The sequence below is a fragment of the Pezoporus occidentalis genome, unplaced genomic scaffold (genome assembly GCF_034315485.1).
Source record: "Pezoporus occidentalis ecotype Australia unplaced genomic scaffold, CSIRO_AGI_Poc_V1 ctg46, whole genome shotgun sequence".
NCBI classification, from domain to species: Eukaryota; Metazoa; Chordata; class Aves; order Psittaciformes; family Psittacidae; genus Pezoporus; species Pezoporus occidentalis.
Genome location: NW_026915791.1, coordinates 6,119,652 through 6,136,305, shown reverse-complemented (window position 1 = coordinate 6,136,305; position 16,654 = coordinate 6,119,652). Strand labels below are relative to the sequence as shown.

Below are 16,654 nucleotides of genomic sequence, written 5' to 3'. Positions count from 1 at the left end.
GCTGGTCTGAGCCCTGCAAGGGCTGGCAGGGTGCGGGAAGCAAAGCTTTCCAGTCCCTCCTGCCCCACAGCACCCAAGGGATGTATAAGGAAGAACCACTTCCGTGGTGACCTGGCTGTGTGATCTGTCAGATGGTGAGACCTGTCCTCCTCCCAGCCCTGGAGCCAGGAGGCTTCTGCCAACCACATGGGCAGTTTGGTGGGGTTGGGGTTCCGGGCAGGGTGAAGCAGCAGCTCCCCACCTTTGCCAGCACAGACCTGGTGGGGTGCAGGCTCAGCCCCTTCCCTCCCTGGGTGGCTCTGTGCGCTGCAAGCAGAGGTGCATGCCTGCCGGTGGGCAGCTCTTTCCAGTCTTGTGGGTGCCAAAGTGGTCTGGGGAGGGCGCACGGGTTGGTACCCACCAGGGCTCACCGCGTGGGGCTTCAGGGCACAGTGTTCTGCACCCTCAAAGCAGCTGCCGGGGGAGGCAGGGTGTCCTTGGGGATGGATAGGGACCCTTCTGTCCTTAGAGAGACAGAGAGACACTCAGGGCAGTGTGAATGGCACTGACTCACGTGCATCCTGGAGCATGCAGCCTCCCTCAGAGGCTTTGTGAAAGGTTAGGATGAAATGAGACTGCACTGATCCCTCCTACTTCCCCAGGGACTTAAGGAGAGGTAATTTCAAGGCTCCACAGAAGCCTGAGACCCACATCAAAGGGGCTAGGAAGGCAGAGCAGGCACTGTGCGTGCCTGTGGTGTGGGTCACGACTGGCTCTCCAGTAGAGGCATGGTTATGGGATGGCCAAGAGCATCACTGCCCTGGGCCCTCCACCACAGCCTCTTTAGGCCAGGGCTGGGGATGCGGTCCCATTGCCTCCTGCCCCAGGCAGGGAGCCCCTTCCCATGCCAGCACCCTGTTCCATCATGTTCCTTTGGCAGCCATGCCCCACACCATTGTGTGAGTTGGGGCAGGAGCACAGCTATCTCAGGACAGAACTACAGCGCTCCAGCTGGAATTTCTCTTGTCTCAAGCATTGCAAACAGCACCCAGCAGCCTCCCCATCTTCCCTGGGGAGTGGCTGGTTCCTCCCAAGGTTCTATCAGATCTGATAGATCCCTATCTGATGTGGTGACCAGGGCTACACACCAGCCTCAGAGCAGCTTACAAAAACCCCAAAGCATTGCAAGTAACAGTGAGAACAACCAGCACCACACAAACTTTAACACCTTACATCCTTCTTTCTCCAGAATAGGAAACTAATTGACTCAAAACCCCAGGGTATGGAGACAGACCTGCTTTAAGGTCCAGCAGAACCTAATCCTCTGTGCCCAGCACCCCAGCCTTGGGCAGTTAGCAAGGAGGGGTTCTCATTTCCCGCTACATACAGGACACTTGGTACCCAGGACTAGCAGGAGGCAAGTTGTTCTCCTTCTTAGCCCTTGCAAAGGCTTTTAATGGAAATATTAAGACTGATATAAATACTGGACAAACAAACACAAGCTTATGTGTGCATGCACCGGAGGGACACCAGGACGAGGGGTAAAAGAAGGGCTGTATTCATAATCGTAAGGCTGCATTTCCAGTTAGTAAAGCTAAGCACCACCAAGCCCAGGTCTGATAAGCCCTAGCACAGGCACTGTGCTAGCAGAAGGCACCAGAGTGCTGCTACTTTCTGTTAACGCAGCAGTATCGTAGTTGCAAAAGACAACTCTGTACAGACAGACCAGATCAGTCCAAAAACCAGTTCATCACTGCCCAGCAATAGGAATGGAGGAATGACAGGGAAGACCCAATGACCAGCAGCATCCTGTGTCCTTTGGGTAACAGAGATCCTGAAATGCATCTTGGAGTTTGTACATAGGAGAGCATGAATGGGTAAAACCAACTTGCTTAGGGATGCTGTATAATAAAGTCACCTTCCCCTTCTACAAGAGCTTGCTATCTTACACCATGGTTAAGATGTCCCACTCTTCAGCCGCTTGCAGAAGTTTGTGTATGGATGCAGAACACCTTATCCTAGCACAGCAGGAAGGTGGCACACATGGCTGGCTCTGATGACCCTGCCATTAGCACTGCAATAGCTACTAAGAGGGAGAAAAAGAACTGTTACAGCTGAACCCAGGACACATTCATTATGGGATCAAAGCAACCCCGTACCTGATGCCACCACCCAACCCTGAGAAGTAGTTTCCTGAGGGTTTTCCTGTCTCAGCCAGCTTGGGATCCTGGCAGGGAGGCAGCAGCACAGGGCTGGTCAGGGGAGAGCGGGGATGCTCCGAAGACAAACTGCTGTTTAACCACACTTCTAATCTCTGGTTTTCACACACCCCCCTTTTTCAGTGCAGTGAAACATGGAATCTCAATAAATACCCACCCAACCCCCTGTAAATTCACAATACATAGATGATTTTTTATTAGAAAATACCAGAATTGGTGTTAAAATTATTACTGTATTTTGAACTCCCAAGAAATGGGACTATGAAAGATAAAGGCCTCATGAAAGTGTTGACTTGGACACAGTGTGATTTATGGGGCATGTTTAGTACCATGGAGCCTGATGTACACTTTTAGAGGAGAAACCAAAAATACAATTATATGTGAAAGCCCAATAGGGCTTTTGATACTGGCTTTAGGTCTTCATCAGCAGGTGATTTTCCTGTTGACCTCACCTTAAGGGAGGTGGAAACAGGCCATGGAGGGATGGCCATGGCTGGGGGAGAAATGCAATGTGTCCTATTGATGTTATTTTCTGTGCTAGGAATAGCAGAGTCTGTAAGGTTTGACCTTTTCCTAGGAGGTTCCTCAGAAGTAAGATGGGATGCTAAGAGGGCCATCAGCCCATGTTGGTGACAACGGTGGGGGGGGGGGTATGGAGGGCTAGATAAGTGTGCTCAACCTCAATAGGATCCTTAGCATCTGGGATGCTCTCTGTGCTTGTGGAATGTGTTTCCAAACAGACATTGGGCAGGCTGGAGAGACAGGCAGGAATGATGAAAAGCCCAGAACCCCCCAGTTCATCATGAGAGATAAAGAAGTTTAGTCTATTTAACTTCTCAGAGAGAAGGTTAAGAGGTGCCTTGATCATGGTCTATTAATACCTACACAGGAGAAATAGTTCAGATAGTAGATAGCTCTTTAATCTAATAGGCAAAGACATAATGCAATCCAGTGGCTGGAAGCCAAAACTCGACGTCTCCAGACTAGAAATAAGGGCACGTTTCACCGTCAGGTGCATCAAGCTCTGGAACAACTCACCACCAGCAGTGATAGCATCTCTCCCAAGAGGAAGGTGTGCCTGTACCCTGCTGCATTCCCAGTGCAGGAATGATATGAGGCAGTAACCTGTCACCCCCAGGGGCAAGGCTGCACAGACTATTGGCACATCACAACTATCACAAAGACTATTTGGCACTTAAAGTGTGGGGTTTTACAAATGGAGGGTTGATGGTGTTTACTTTCCTGCCAGAGCAATTTAAAACTGCTCTGTAGCTAGGATGCTGTAAGGATATCAAACAGTAACATTGGGATGGTTGCTTTTGTCTTCATTCATTTCCTTTATATAAAGTGCTAATAGACTTGTGGCTTGTTGGAAGAGAAAACAAAAAGGAAGGGGGAGTAAAAGGCTGGGGTAAATAAACACATCCTTGGCTACATGAACAGCCCTACACACACAGAGTTTATAAGCTCCTCAAGAGAAGGGATTATAGCATGAGCTGTTTATCACTGCTTCTGAACTACAGAAGGACGTCAAGTCTTAAGTCTTTTGTTAAAGCTTCGAGGTGAAGGCCAGTGAGAAGGGACACTTTTGAAAGTCAGGTGCCCCAAAATATCCCTTAAGATCTGTCCCTTAAGATCAAGGTATCAAAAGTCACTCCATGAGAAATCTCAGGGCTTAGCAATGATTCAGTAACCCCCCCACCAGCTCCGTGCATCATCAGGCTCTGGCAGGCTTTAGAAACTGCTCATGAGGAGGCTTGCACCCCACAGCCCTGCAATGGGAGGCATGGGGCAGGGGAGAGGCAGCAACAGCCCCTGCTTCAGCACTTCCATCCTGCTGCAGTGCCCCTTCCCTGGCCAAGCTGCTGCCAGCGAGCAGCAAACCTCTCCATCCATACGCGGCCTGTGCAGCAGCAAAGTTTGTGTCATCTCAGCACTTCTTTGCAGCATGGGAAGTCTCATCCAGGTGGGAAAGGGACCTCCATCTCCATTGGGAGCCAGCTGGAGCTGCATGCCGGCAGGGGAGCTCTCCTCCAGCAGGAAAACCGTAGTGTGCAGGTGGGTTTGCAAACACTACAGTATGACACCGGCTCTCCAAATGCCATACTTAAGAACACAAATAATATTTCCGATTAGTCTGCCTCAATACATTGCTCTTTATGTTATCGGCGTTTCGGTGGGTGTAACGTGGCGGGGTTACTGTGAGAATCATAACTTTGCATTTTGAGTGATTAGAACAGTAACCTTCACCTCACCTTAACAGCCACACTGGTATTTGATTACACATATCCCCAAACAGATTATGTTGTTAAGGTAGATTTTGGGAACCATAACTCAAGAGGAGAAAACACAAAACCTTTGCAGAAATCTGTTGCTGGAGAGCCTGGAAATTGGGTGCTTTCAAACTGCGTTTGGGCTCAGGTGACAGGTTTAAAAGGTGAGCTTTTCTGACTTCCCAAGTCACCAGCAGCCTCCCTGCTCTCCTGCCTGGAGCCACGCAGGGAAAAGCAGTGCCTTTTAAACAGAGGCAAGTTTGCTTGATGAGGGTGAGGTACAGCCACAGCAGCCCTTCCCTCTGACAGGCAAACTGACCACAAACACCCACCACAGGGCCTCATTAGTATGTTAATACTCACCACTCAGAGATGCAGAGCTGTAATATGTGAAGTTTCAAACCATGACCATCTCTCTAGATTAACGCTTAAAATACCAGGGAGCACCAGAAAATGTGATTGTGTTCAGCTGAAATCATTAGAAGCATCCTTTAGGCCTTTAACCCTGCTTTCTGCATCTGTTTGTCCTTCAGATCTGCTTTATTTCTTACATGGTTCTCTCAAATTTCTTTCCTTTGCATGAGGCAGCCTCTAGAGCCGTGTTACCTTGACTGCCCTGGGTTCAACATCCCCATTTACATCACCACTGAGTGCAGACACTCGATGCACATCCATTGCACCCAGTGCAGACACTCAATGCACATCCATTGCATCCAGTGGTGTTCGGAAGCCGTTTGGTGTTCAGCTCTTCCCCCAGTTCTCCACGCACTTGTGCCAGTCCCATGTGCAAGGGGACAACCTGGAGGTCAGTGTCCAGGTAGCTCCAGGATTGCTCCAAGTTGTGGGGCACCCTGGGTTTTTGCAGTATTTGTGGGTGTCTCAGTGCTCAGACTGTTTCTGAGCTGATGTGTAAGAGAGGAACAAACCCTCACTCTTTGGAAAGCACGCAGGTGCCCATCTGCTCTCATATTCTTACTGTGAGCCCCTTGATTTCCTCCTGGCACTAATCCCTGGCCTGCTTTATGCCCTGCATGGCCAAACTCTTTGAAACCCTGCCATTCCTGCACTTCCAGCACCTTGGCCCCTAGTGGGAGCAGAGCCCAGCCGTGGCCATGGGCCAGTTGGATTCCCACTCCCAGCTCCTCCCCACGGCTCATTGGAGGTGCTGAGTAAGTACAAACACACATCAGGAGCACATCACAGACCCTTGGAGCTGCCCAAGGGCTGTATGCTGCGTGCAGGTGGCACTCAGGGCTGCTGAGGAGCTATGGCAGATGAATCAGCAGCTTGTGTCTATGGAAGAGGATGGCTTGGGGGGACACAGCACCTGAGGAGCACTGGTGAGAGAAATCCCAGCCATTTCCAGCAAGACCAGCTCTTCCCCTACCTCACGGCAAGCAGGAGCCCCGGTCCTCGTGCTCCACAATGTGCAAGAAAATGAGCACAAGAGAGGGCAGTATCAGGGCTTTCTCACTCCAAACAGGGATACACCAATGCAATCGCACCGTATAGCAAATGCTACGATGGGGAGCTGTTGCTATGGTGAGGGAAATAATATTTAAGCACCAACTGTTTATAAATATAAAATCCCCACAAAGTTTCCTAAAATAAGATGAAGGGGGCCAGGGCTGTCAGGGGATTGTAAAAGACTTGAGAAATACTGGTATTTTTGGACACGCAAGATCTGGGTACTCCTAAAACAGCAAAAGCAAGTCCAAACTGCTCAGCATCAAACGTGACAATCTGCTGTTGTGCTTCCCGAGATTTAAAGTCACTCTCCTAGCCCTGAACTCGCTGTCACAGCCTGGCAGGCCTTGAGGAGTGCAGGCAAGGCCACTGTTCCCAGGGAATTATTCTTCTCCTGATCCAATTGCAGCACAGGGACCTGGGCTGTGCTGGTTCTCGTAGCCCACTTGCTGCCGAGTTGTTCCAAAGCGCTGCTGAACACCCTGGAACCATGACCCTATAAATCCTGGAGTCAGAGGTGAAGGTTTGGAGATCCCAGAGCTGGGGAGGCAGCTCTGGGGGTTGTCAGGAGCTGGGTGTTGCTCACATGGCTTTAAGAAGAAAGCTTCTGTGATTCCTTATGATGCCCAGGCAGCACTAAACATACACGAAGTACATCAGGGATATAAAAGTGAATATCCCTTGTAGTGACTCCAGAATCATTAGCCGGCTCTTGTCAGTAGCTGCCATTTCAGCAGAGGGGCAGTTAAAGTGCTAAAAGCACAGCTTGGCTGGCAAGTGCTGGGCAAAAGGAGACATTTGAAGCTGCCGAAAGCAAACGTCCGATCCGTTTCGAGGGGTCGAACAGAAGCAGAAACTGGGAGGAACCAGACCCCAGCCGCCGCAACAGCCCTGCCGCTCTCCCTTGTTTCCATCCCTCTGCCCCATCCCACCTTCCCAGGGAGTCAGCGTGCACCTTCCCTCCTCCCTCCCGGTCCCCCCCGGGATGGGTTTGGTCCTCGGGCCGTGGCAGCGCAGGATTCCTGCCCATGGAGAACTATGCAGTTGTTTCCTGCTGCTGCTGAGCAAAGGCTTCAACAGGGAAACACGCACACCGCTACCGACCCTGAGGGGTGCCTGCACCCCAGCGCCACGGCCCGCTCCCCCATCCCGCGGCGTGGGGGCACACACCGCCCGTGAGGAGGGGGGAAAGGAAACAGCGAGTTTCCTGCTCGGCGGAGCCCCGCGGCGGGGCTGGGGCGGTGCGGGCAGCGCGGAGGCTCCTCTGTGCCTCTGCGCGCTGCCGGGGGCCCGGAGGAGGGCGGAGGAGCGGCCGCATCCCCCCTCCCTTGCTCTCCTTTCCTTTCCCTCCCATCCTCTCCTCTCCTTCCCCTCCCCTTCTCTCCCCTCCCCTCGCCGCCGGAGGGGCGTGGAGAGGCGGCCCCGCGCGGCTGCTGCCCGCACGGGCAGGGCAGGGCAGGGCAGGCTGCGCTCGGCCACGCAGGGATGAGCCCCCGCGCCGCTGCCCGCTGAGCTCCAGCGCAGCAGCCCCCGGGGCCCGGCCGGGCTCCGCGTCCCCCGCCCCAGCAGCCGCGGCGGGGCCCGTCGGGGATGCGGGGGGGAGCCCGCCGCGGCGCTCCGCCAGGTAAGGGGCGGTGTGGGGGGGGGACGGGACGAGGGCGGGGGGCGCAGATGGCGGCGTGCGGGGCTCTCCCGTAACCCTTCCTCGCCACCGACTTCGAGCGCAGCGAGAGGTCCCCGCAGCGCGGAGGGGACTTTTCCCCCCGCGGGTCCCCAGCGCCGGCTGCGGCGGGACCCCCCCCCCCGTGCGGGGTGTGCGGCTCTGCCTGCCCCCAGCCCCCGGTCCAGCGCTGCCTGAGCCGGGGAACGAGCTGCGGCGAAACTTGGGCTGTTGTTGTGTGAGGAGCTGCCGCCTGGAACAAGTGAGTAAGTCCCCGGTGCCACCGCGGAGCCCAGATGCTCTGCCCGGTCGTGTGAGCCGCGCCATCCGGCGGAGCAAATGCCCCAGCGTTTGCTGTCAGAGCCGAGAGCGCTCTGGTTTAAACCTGCCGGGAGGACGCAGGCTGGCGAGGGGACCTCGCCGTGGCATGGGGTGGCCCCACGGGAGAGCTGCGCGCTTCAAGGTTCGTGTTCCTGGCGCGACCGAAGGGGTTTGGAGCTGGTGAATGGGAGCGTTCATCCCCAAAGAGCCCGCAGCTCCTGGCAGGGAGTGCTCCGGGAGGGAGCAGCACGCACAAACAGCCCGGTGGATGGCTCAGGGGAAGGTGGAAAGCACAGAATAATTGTACCGGGTTTAGCCAGGCGTTTGCGTCCTCGGGAAGAGACAGATGCGGTTCGGCAGATGAGGGATAAACAGGCACAGGTGGATGTTGAGATAAGAAAACTCTGGCAGGGGTTGGCGTTACTTGATAGTGATTAATTAACTCGAAATGTGTATGCTGAGTGCCAGCAGGAGCAAACTGAAACCCCACTGAAAGCTCTGTGATGATTTAAGCGCTGGTCAAAGCATGTGGTAATCTGGTGGCAAAGGATCTCTAAAGGGTCTCTCGGTCCCCCTGAGATGTAGAGGGGATGAGAGGACAGAGCTTGGGGACCGGGGGAATACCTCGGGTGGGTTTGGAGCACTGGAGTCCTGCACCTTACCGTTAGAAAAGTGCCTGGGGAGGTGATGCCCATAAGAGCAGAGTGGGTCTGAGGGCACGGAGCGCCTCCACTGGGTGCTCACCTGAGGAAGGTGCTGGGTGTCAGTCCCCACATGGCTTTTGGAGCTGTGACCGTGGGGAAGCTGTAGTGCTCTATGGCTGAAAAGGAGGCAAGGCTGAAGGCTCATTCCCATCCCATCAGGAGTTCATGCTGGCGGGCCTAGGGGGGATGCTTTTGGACAGAGAGCAGCCTTGCTCACGCGTCTGTTACAGTACCCAGTATCAGGTAGTGCCTGTGGTGAGGAGAAAGGGGGGCTGCTCAGTGCTGCTTTGCTCAGCAGTGTCTCTTTCCCTGTGGAGCAGTGGGTGCAGCATGCCCAGGGAGGTGGCCCACTGATGTGCTTGGTGTCTGTGCTCTTCACAGAGCCGCCAGCGTGTCTAAGCCATTGTGACCGAGCAGGATGCTCATCTTTAAACTGCACCAGGGGCCCGTCTTTCTCACCTCAGTGGCCACAACGTGTTGTTTTACAACATAAACTCTTTGCTCAGTGGGAGGATGCTGGGAAGCAGCAGGGCCCGTGCCAGTGGCTCCCTGGACAAGAGGTGTTTTGCAACCCAATTTCCATGCCAGGACAGAGGTGGGAGAGCGGGGCCACAGGAGCCAGGCTGGGTGGGCAGGGGCACCGCAGGGTGATGGCTGCAGCTCCCTCCTCCCTGACCACCCCTTTGGCAAGCTGCTGTGTCCTGGGCAGGGCACCCAGGGGTGTTGCTTGCTGAGTAGTAGAGGACAGGGCTGCAGAGCTGAAGTTGGTGCTGGGAGCTCTGCGGGTGACTCTGCATGTGTCCGGGCGGGATAAGGTACGTTCTGGGATGCGATCCCCAGCAAGCGTGCTGCAGTGATGCCTTGTGCAGATGCACTTGTGTCAGAGAGGGGCTTTGCCTTGCAACTCCTGGGGTGAGCTTTGCCTTGTGCAGGGTGTGCCCATGTGCTCCTCTGAGCTGGTGTGAGTGTGCCCAAGCGTGCGGGTGGGCAGCCCTGCCTGGTCCCTGCACTCATCCACCCATCATCCTGGCACTGAGATCCCGGCACTTCTCGGGTGTTTGCTGCTCACAATTGTGTTTCCCAGCTGGTCCCAAAGTCCTGAGTCACTCTGCCGTTTCCATGGAAACAGCCTCGCTGGCGGGAATCGGTTTTGGGGTAGAGGGTGCCAGTAGCTGGACCAGCATCGGGCAGACCCCAGGGAAGGGCTTGTGGGGCACAAGCGCTCCTCCAGCCCATCACTCTAGCGGCAGGGCTGGTGCAGGCACCTGCATTGCACAGACCCTCAGACCTTCTTCCACTCCCTTTTCCCTTCTTCCCTGCCATGGGGAAGTGAGGAGGGGTTTCCCTGCTGCTGGCAAGGGAGCCCAGGATGAGCCCAGGCAAGGGCACAACTTCAGGGGAGCTGCTGAGAGAGGGGGACAGCCTGGAAGGCACCTGGAAAGAACAGGGTTTGACTGCCCTGTGGGAGAGCCTTGGGAACAGCAGTGACAGTGCCAGTCACTGCGAGGTCCCCTGCCTAAAGCTGCTGTCACCCCTGAGCTGCCCAAACACCTCAGGGAGCAGCAAGGGAACCTGCAAGGGAGGCTTGGGGCAGGAGGCAGGGCAATGGAGTGCGTGGAGATGCTACGGGAGCCCCCGGAGGATGGGATGCTATAAGGCACTGCCCTGTGTGGCACGGGCTGCTTTCGGAGGGGAGATGTGCTGATCCCTGCAGCAGCACTGCCGAACCCATCCTGCCCGGCAGCACCGGAGCTCGGCTGCCAGCGCCGCGGCTCTAAAAGCAGGTCATTCCCATCAAACCTGGGAAGACCATCCCCACAACAGGAGCCCACGGCTCAGCACCTCCTCCCGGGCCTCTGCTGCGCTGCGGCCGGCCGGCCGGCCACTCGCTGCTCCCTGCGCCGGTGACTCACGGATGCCATTCAGCTTAATTCATCGCCTCCCATCTCCCTGGTGCTCCTGGGCTGTCTCTGGCTTCTCGCTTTCTCGTCCTCCCCGGAGCGGTGCTTGGGATCAGGGGAGGAGGAAGGCAGGTGATTATGCACCCGTTTGTGTGCGGTGGGGGAGCCTGCACTGCCTGTGCGCATCCTCTCCCTTCCTCCGAGCTCAAGGGTGTGGGAAGTGGGGCAGGAGGGAGAGGAAAGGCTCAGCACCTTCCTCTTCCCACAGACAATGCTCCTGTCCCCGTGCCAGGCTCTAGCTGGCCTCCTGCAGTGCTCGGGGCCAGGGGCTGGATGCCGTGCATCCCTTGTGGACAGCCTGGTCCTGATGTGACTGCGGGCAGCCGGCAGAGATGCTGGGAGGCAGTGGAGCACAGTCTGGCATGCTGTGACCAGAGGGGAGGGGGTTAGGGTCAGGGAAGGGGCAATAGTGACCCCAGCACAGCGCAGAAAGAGCCCGTGTTCCTTCTCACAGACCCTTGCGGTGCTTCTCCCCCACCCCGGCTCACCATTCCGCAGCCTGGGGGGACCTGCTGGCCTCAGCTCCCACCCTCAGGCTCTATTTGCTCATCGTCTTTGGTGGAGCTGAGCTGAAGGCAGAGCAGGGGCGATTTCAGCTGGGAACACTTTACAACACAGAAACATCTGTGAGGCCAGCCTTTCGGAAGATTCCCATGGCCACAGCATCCCACGATCTGGGGCTGAGGAGCCAAACCTGTACGTGCCTCACACAGGACTCTCGGGTACAGCATCACAGAGCTGCTGCTCTGGACTGCTGCCCTGGTATCAGTGCCTGAAATGTAAGAGCAAGGTTCCTCTGGGCAGGGACGGGAGATCAAGTGGCTATCCTGCTCCATGTGTGCATAGGAGACATCCTCCTGCAGCGTGTTGCCTGCTCCAAGCCATAGACAGCTCCTTCTGTGTGTTTCGCACCAGCCTGGCTGTGTCCATCAGATGAGCAATGGGGAGCATGAGTTGAACGGACGCCCCAGGAACCCCTCATGAGCACCATCACCACTGCCTCTCGAGCCCAGGGCTGGGCTGAGTGGGAACTGCAGCCCCTTGGGGACAGGCAGTGGTGGGAGGAGGCAGGAGAGGCGGCTGGGGGCTGAGGGCTGGCTCTGGCTGGGTCTAAAGGCCACGGATGAGACATCAGGAAGCCGCCTCCCCAGACCCTCCCCGGCTGCAGCGCAGACAGGCAGGGCACAGGCGAAGGGTGAGGCTGAAGCCGGGCTGTAGTTTTGTACCTGCTCTGCCAAGGAGGTGAATCAGTGCCTCGTTTCTTCCGCATTGCAAAGGGGAGCGGGTCCGGGCGGGGGGAAAGGCTGAAAGTCTCTCATCCAGTGATCCAGCAGGAACTGGGATGTGGAGTCACCGGGGCTCTGGTTACCTTTTGCTGGCAGCAGGTTTCACCTCATCCTGGGACAATCCGAGTCGCATCTGCTCCAGCATCCATCAGCAGCGCAGCCAGGAGAGGAAACCGAGGCTCTGTGAAGGATGCAGTGTGGCTGGCCAGCACTAGAGAGCAGGAAAGCGTTCCCACTGCAGCTCCCACCTTGGTGTAGCATACAGGAGCCACCTGGGCCAGGAGATGCCAGCAGGGACCCTCCTGCCCTGCTCTGGCTTAGAAGGCCTGGAAAAACACTTGATTCAAGGGGCAGCCCAGGTCTGCCCTCTCCAGGGTGGGTAACCCAAACCAGGAGCAGCAATAGCCAAGCATCTGCAACCAGATGCCACATCCCTGGCAGGCAGCAGCCTGGGACAAAGCAACCCTTGTTCAAAGCATTGTCACAGGTCTGAGGCATGGCTCTTGGTGTACGGTGATGGGCAGCAGAGGTTTCCTGCAGCATCTGTGCTGGAGTCCACACGCTGGTGTTCTGCTCTAAACCCCACTCCCAGCAAGAGGTCTCTGGAGCTGGTGGCTTCTGCAGCCTCCTGCCTGCACTGAGCTGCTGGGAAATAATAAAAATCATAGTTGAAAAGAAATAAAGGGAAGGGTTTTGGCTCACCTGCAGGGCCGAGCAGCTCTCCTGGCATCACTCACTGCGGGACAGGGTCCCTCCAGGGAGGGGGAGAATGTTGGGATAGAATCACACACTGGCTTGGGTTGGCAAGGACCTTAAGATCATCCAGTTCCAGCCCCCCTGCCACGGGCAGGAACACCTTCCACTAGAGCAGCTTGCTCTAAGCCTCATCTAACCTGGCCTTGAACACTGCCAGGGATGGGGCAGCCACAGCTTCTCTGGGCACCCTGTGCCAGCACCTCAGCACCCTCACAGGGAAGAATTTCTTCCTTGTATCTAACCTGAACTTCCCCTGTTTCAGTTGGATGGGAACAACAAGCTGGCTGGGGACACACAGCATGAGAGGAGTGAGGAAGACAAAGAATGGTGGTGATGATGCTGTGGGAAGGAAGGGCTGTGTTGGGTGGAAAGGGAGATATTTGGGTCTGACCCTTGGTTTCTGGGATGCCATCTCCTGCCCCTCCAGCCCCACTGGCCTTAGGGAGCAGTATCACATGAAGTCCTGTTCTTTGTGGAGCCGCAGGGCAGTCTGTGAGTGTTATTTGGTCAGTGAATGGGGGAAGATGTTGAGGCACCACCACAGCAATGTCGCAGCTGCCCAGGCACGGTGGGTGCTCCTCACTCAGCCACCCCTGAGCACCCCATCCAAGCATCACGCTCAGCTTCCCCCACCCTTGCCCACACATGGGCAGTAGCAAGGCAGGGGTTAGCACCACCGAAGTTGGCCTGTGCAGCTACAGCCCTGCTCTTCCCTGCACCCATCTCCAGTGCCATAGTCTCCTGCCGCTGCACTGTTGCCAATTGAGGATGCAGGGATGCAGTTTCTTGTGCTTCCTCCTTTGCAGTATTGCTTTCCCCTCTCTGATGCTCAGAATAGAGGGGGCCTGAATCCCAGAGCTGAGCAGGATTTGACCAGTACTACAGTGCTGGAGGCACACTGGGCTGGCAGGTAGGACACAGCTCTGTGTGCTCCTCATCCCCAGAGGCTGGCAGATTGAGCTGGCCTGGCTGGTGGACCTTAAGCAAAGAGGTCTGCAGCTCTAGGAGAGCCATCACCGAAGCAGGAGGTTGCTGGCCATGGAAGGGCCATGCCTTGTCTTGCCAGCTAGACTTTCTGGATGGAGACAAGCCTCTCCAGACAGTGCTTGGCACCATCCCCTGCCCTTTCCTTGCCACGGCTCCTGCACTGGCTATTGAAGGCACTGGCTGAAGGGGTGACAAGTGACTCACAAGGCAGCTGGGGAGGAGGGTTTGCAGCTGGACGGAGATACATAGACTGTGTGGCCACCAGGCTGTAACGTCTGCCTGCTTGGGCCACAGGGATGGTGATGGCTGATGTACATGCATTGGGAGCACGGTTTGTTTGTTGATACCCCCACCAGTAGAATACTTGCGTCCTCCTTGTCGCTCCTTGCTCAATCCGTGACTTCTCTATTGGGTTGCAGACACCAAAACGACCTGTGAAGAAGCTCCATGAAGGTGACCAGCCATGCAATGTTCCTGGAAGGCTGTCCTCCTACTAGCCTTGGCATCCATTGCGATCCAATACACAGCAATCCGGACCTTCACGGCCAAGTCCTTCCACAGCTGCCCCATCCCCAACCCCGTGAACTGCAGCCTGAGCCAGGACACTGATGCTGCCGAGCGGCTGTGTGACGAGAGCCCCACTTTCTCCTACAACCTGTCCAGGAAGACGCACGTCCTCATCCTCGCCACCACCCGCAGTGGCTCCTCCTTCGTTGGGCAGCTCTTTAACCAGCACTTCGATGTCTTCTATTTATTTGAGCCCCTCTACCACGTCCAGTACACCCTGATCCCAAAGCTGACCCAGAGCAAGAGCACGACGGACAGGCGGGTGATGCTGGGGGCCAGCCGAGACCTGCTGAGGAGCTTGTACGACTGCGACCTCTACTTCTTGGAGAACTACATCAAACCCCAGCCTGTCAACCACACCACTGACCGCCTCTTCCGCAGGGGAGCCAGCAAGGCCCTGTGCTCGCCACCCGTCTGCGAGTCCCTGGGTGCCATCGATCTCCACCTCGAGGAAGGAGACTGCGTGAAGAAGTGCGGGACCTTGAACCTGACGCTGGCCACTGAGTCCTGCAGAGAGCACGGGCACGTGGCCATCAAAACCGTGCGGGTGCCCGAGGTCAGCGATCTCCGGGCGCTGGTGGAGGACCCGCGGCTCAACCTGAAGGTTATCCAATTGGTGAGGGATCCCCGCGGCATCCTGGCATCCCGGAGCGAGACCTTCCGGGACACGTACCGGCTGTGGAGGATCTGGGACGGCACCGGCAGGAAGCCGTACAACCTGGACGTGACGCAGCTCACCACGGTGTGCGAGGACTTCTGGAACTCCGTGTCCACCGGCCTCAACCGGCCACCGTGGCTCAAGGGCAAGTACATGCTGGTGCGGTACGAAGACCTGGCTAGGAACCCTATGAAAAAGACTGAGGAGATCTACGATTTCCTGGGCATCCCCATGGACAGCAACGTGGAGCGCTGGATACAGAACAACACCCGGGGGGACAGGTCCTCCTCCAAACACAAGTACGGGACCGTGCGCAACTCGGCGGCGACGGCGGAGAAGTGGCGGTTCCGGCTGTCCTACGAGATCGTGGCGTTCACGCAGCACGCCTGCCAGCACGTGCTGGCGCAGCTCGGCTACAGAACCGCCGCCTCCGAGGAGGAGCTGAAGAACCTCTCCATCAGCCTGGTGGAGGAGAGAGACTTCCTGCCCTTCTCCTAAGGCAGCCCCGGGGGGGCCCGGTTTTGATACGGACTCTTTCTAACTGTTGCCTTATTTTGGTTCGTTTCGGTTCCCCCCTTCCCCTCTTTCTCTCTTTTCTCCTCTCCAAGATTTGCACTAAACCTTGAGCAGGAATCTCAGCAGCTGAGGCCGAGGGAAGCGATTGCCGCCCCTCAATAATACGTTTGGGATGCAAGAGGAGTCGGGTCTCTCCAAGCAAGAGCTATAGAACTGTGGATGGGTTATAATGTTTACAAAACATACAAAGCGTATAAAGCAACCTTCAAGCTTTCCAAACCGAAGGGTACCTGGGGTACTGTACTTTTGCACTGTTTACTTTTACAATGTAAGAGGTAAATATAATTTATGAATGGTGTCATCCCCTCCAGAATAACTCCCCTCGCCCCACAATGAGCAGGTTAGACTGGAAGCTGAACGCGCAACAACCTCCTCGGTTTTGATCTCAGTGCGATAATGTCCTGTTACTGGGCTGGGCAGTGGGTCAGCTGCTCGTACATGGTGGTTTGGTAACACCTGTGATAGTTCTTTGTGCCAAAAAAAAAAAATCATGAAAGGAAAACAAGAAAAGGGAAAAACCGAAGTGATTGGGTGGTTTGGTAAAAGCCCAACACATTTAATGCTTTATTTCTGTGTTTTCTGTAAATAAAAAGTGCAATAAAACTGACCCTGGGGGTGAACTTCAACTGAAAGTGACTCAACTGGGGTGGATGTACCAACAGGCAGAGCGCAGCATCTCCCGGTGTGCCCAGCTGCTGTGAGGCTGGGGGGGGGGGAGAGGACACCACAGCTCCCAGCTTCCATCACCTCCTCGGGTATGTGCATGCCTGCATCCCAAGGGCGTTGATGTGCAAGCAGTTAAGTTGAAAGTGAGACCCTGTGGTTGTTCCCTGACGTGGTCCGTTTGGTCCCTGCCTGCTGGAATAGCTCAGCAGCTCCTCTGACTCAGCTGGGACATAGTACTCTAAAACAGCCCAGCCCTTAAGGCGCAGGCCACGAGCAGATGGGGAGCCACCAGTGCCAGTCCCCAGGGGACAGAGAACAGCAACACCCCAGCAGTCTCCTGGCTCTGTTCCTCCTGGAGACAGGCAGGGAGCCATGGAGGGATGCAGCCGCGGCTGGTCACATCTGCACACATCTGTGCATTCCCAGCACTGGACCCTGTTGGAGCCACCCACAGCCCCCCTACCTGGAAAGGTCTCCTCTCCAGAGGCCTCTTCTGAGGTCTGCTGCCCACCAGTTTCCAGCCTGAGCTCTTACTTGAGAGATGGTGAGGCTGGGTGCTGCTGGCACCCTGTCT

The 16,654-nt window shown here is 56.1% G+C and overlaps 1 protein-coding gene across 2 annotated transcripts; it reads left to right on the top strand.

Annotated features, from left to right (window-relative positions):
- Positions 1-7,343: 7,343 nt before the first annotated feature.
- On the top strand, positions 7,344-16,021 carry CHST1 (carbohydrate sulfotransferase 1). Of its 2 annotated transcripts, none has more exons than XM_062635783.1 (2): positions 7,344-7,562; positions 14,033-16,021. In XM_062635783.1, the coding sequence occupies exon 2, from the start codon at positions 14,077-14,079 to the stop codon at positions 15,334-15,336; it is 1,260 nt and encodes a 419-aa protein (XP_062491767.1). In that variant the 5' UTR covers positions 7,344-7,562; positions 14,033-14,076; the 3' UTR covers positions 15,337-16,021. The 2 variants fall into 2 exon arrangements, with proteins under 2 accessions (XP_062491767.1, XP_062491768.1); XM_062635784.1 differs by lacking the exon at positions 7,344-7,562 and adding an exon at positions 7,608-7,860.
- Positions 16,022-16,654: the final 633 nt, after the last annotated feature.

Bases quoted from the DNA above. Each gene is read 5' to 3' on its own strand.
- CHST1 (XM_062635783.1), top strand. From the start codon at position 14,077: ATGCAATGTTCCTGGAAGGCTGTCCTCCTACTAGCCTTGGCATCCATT.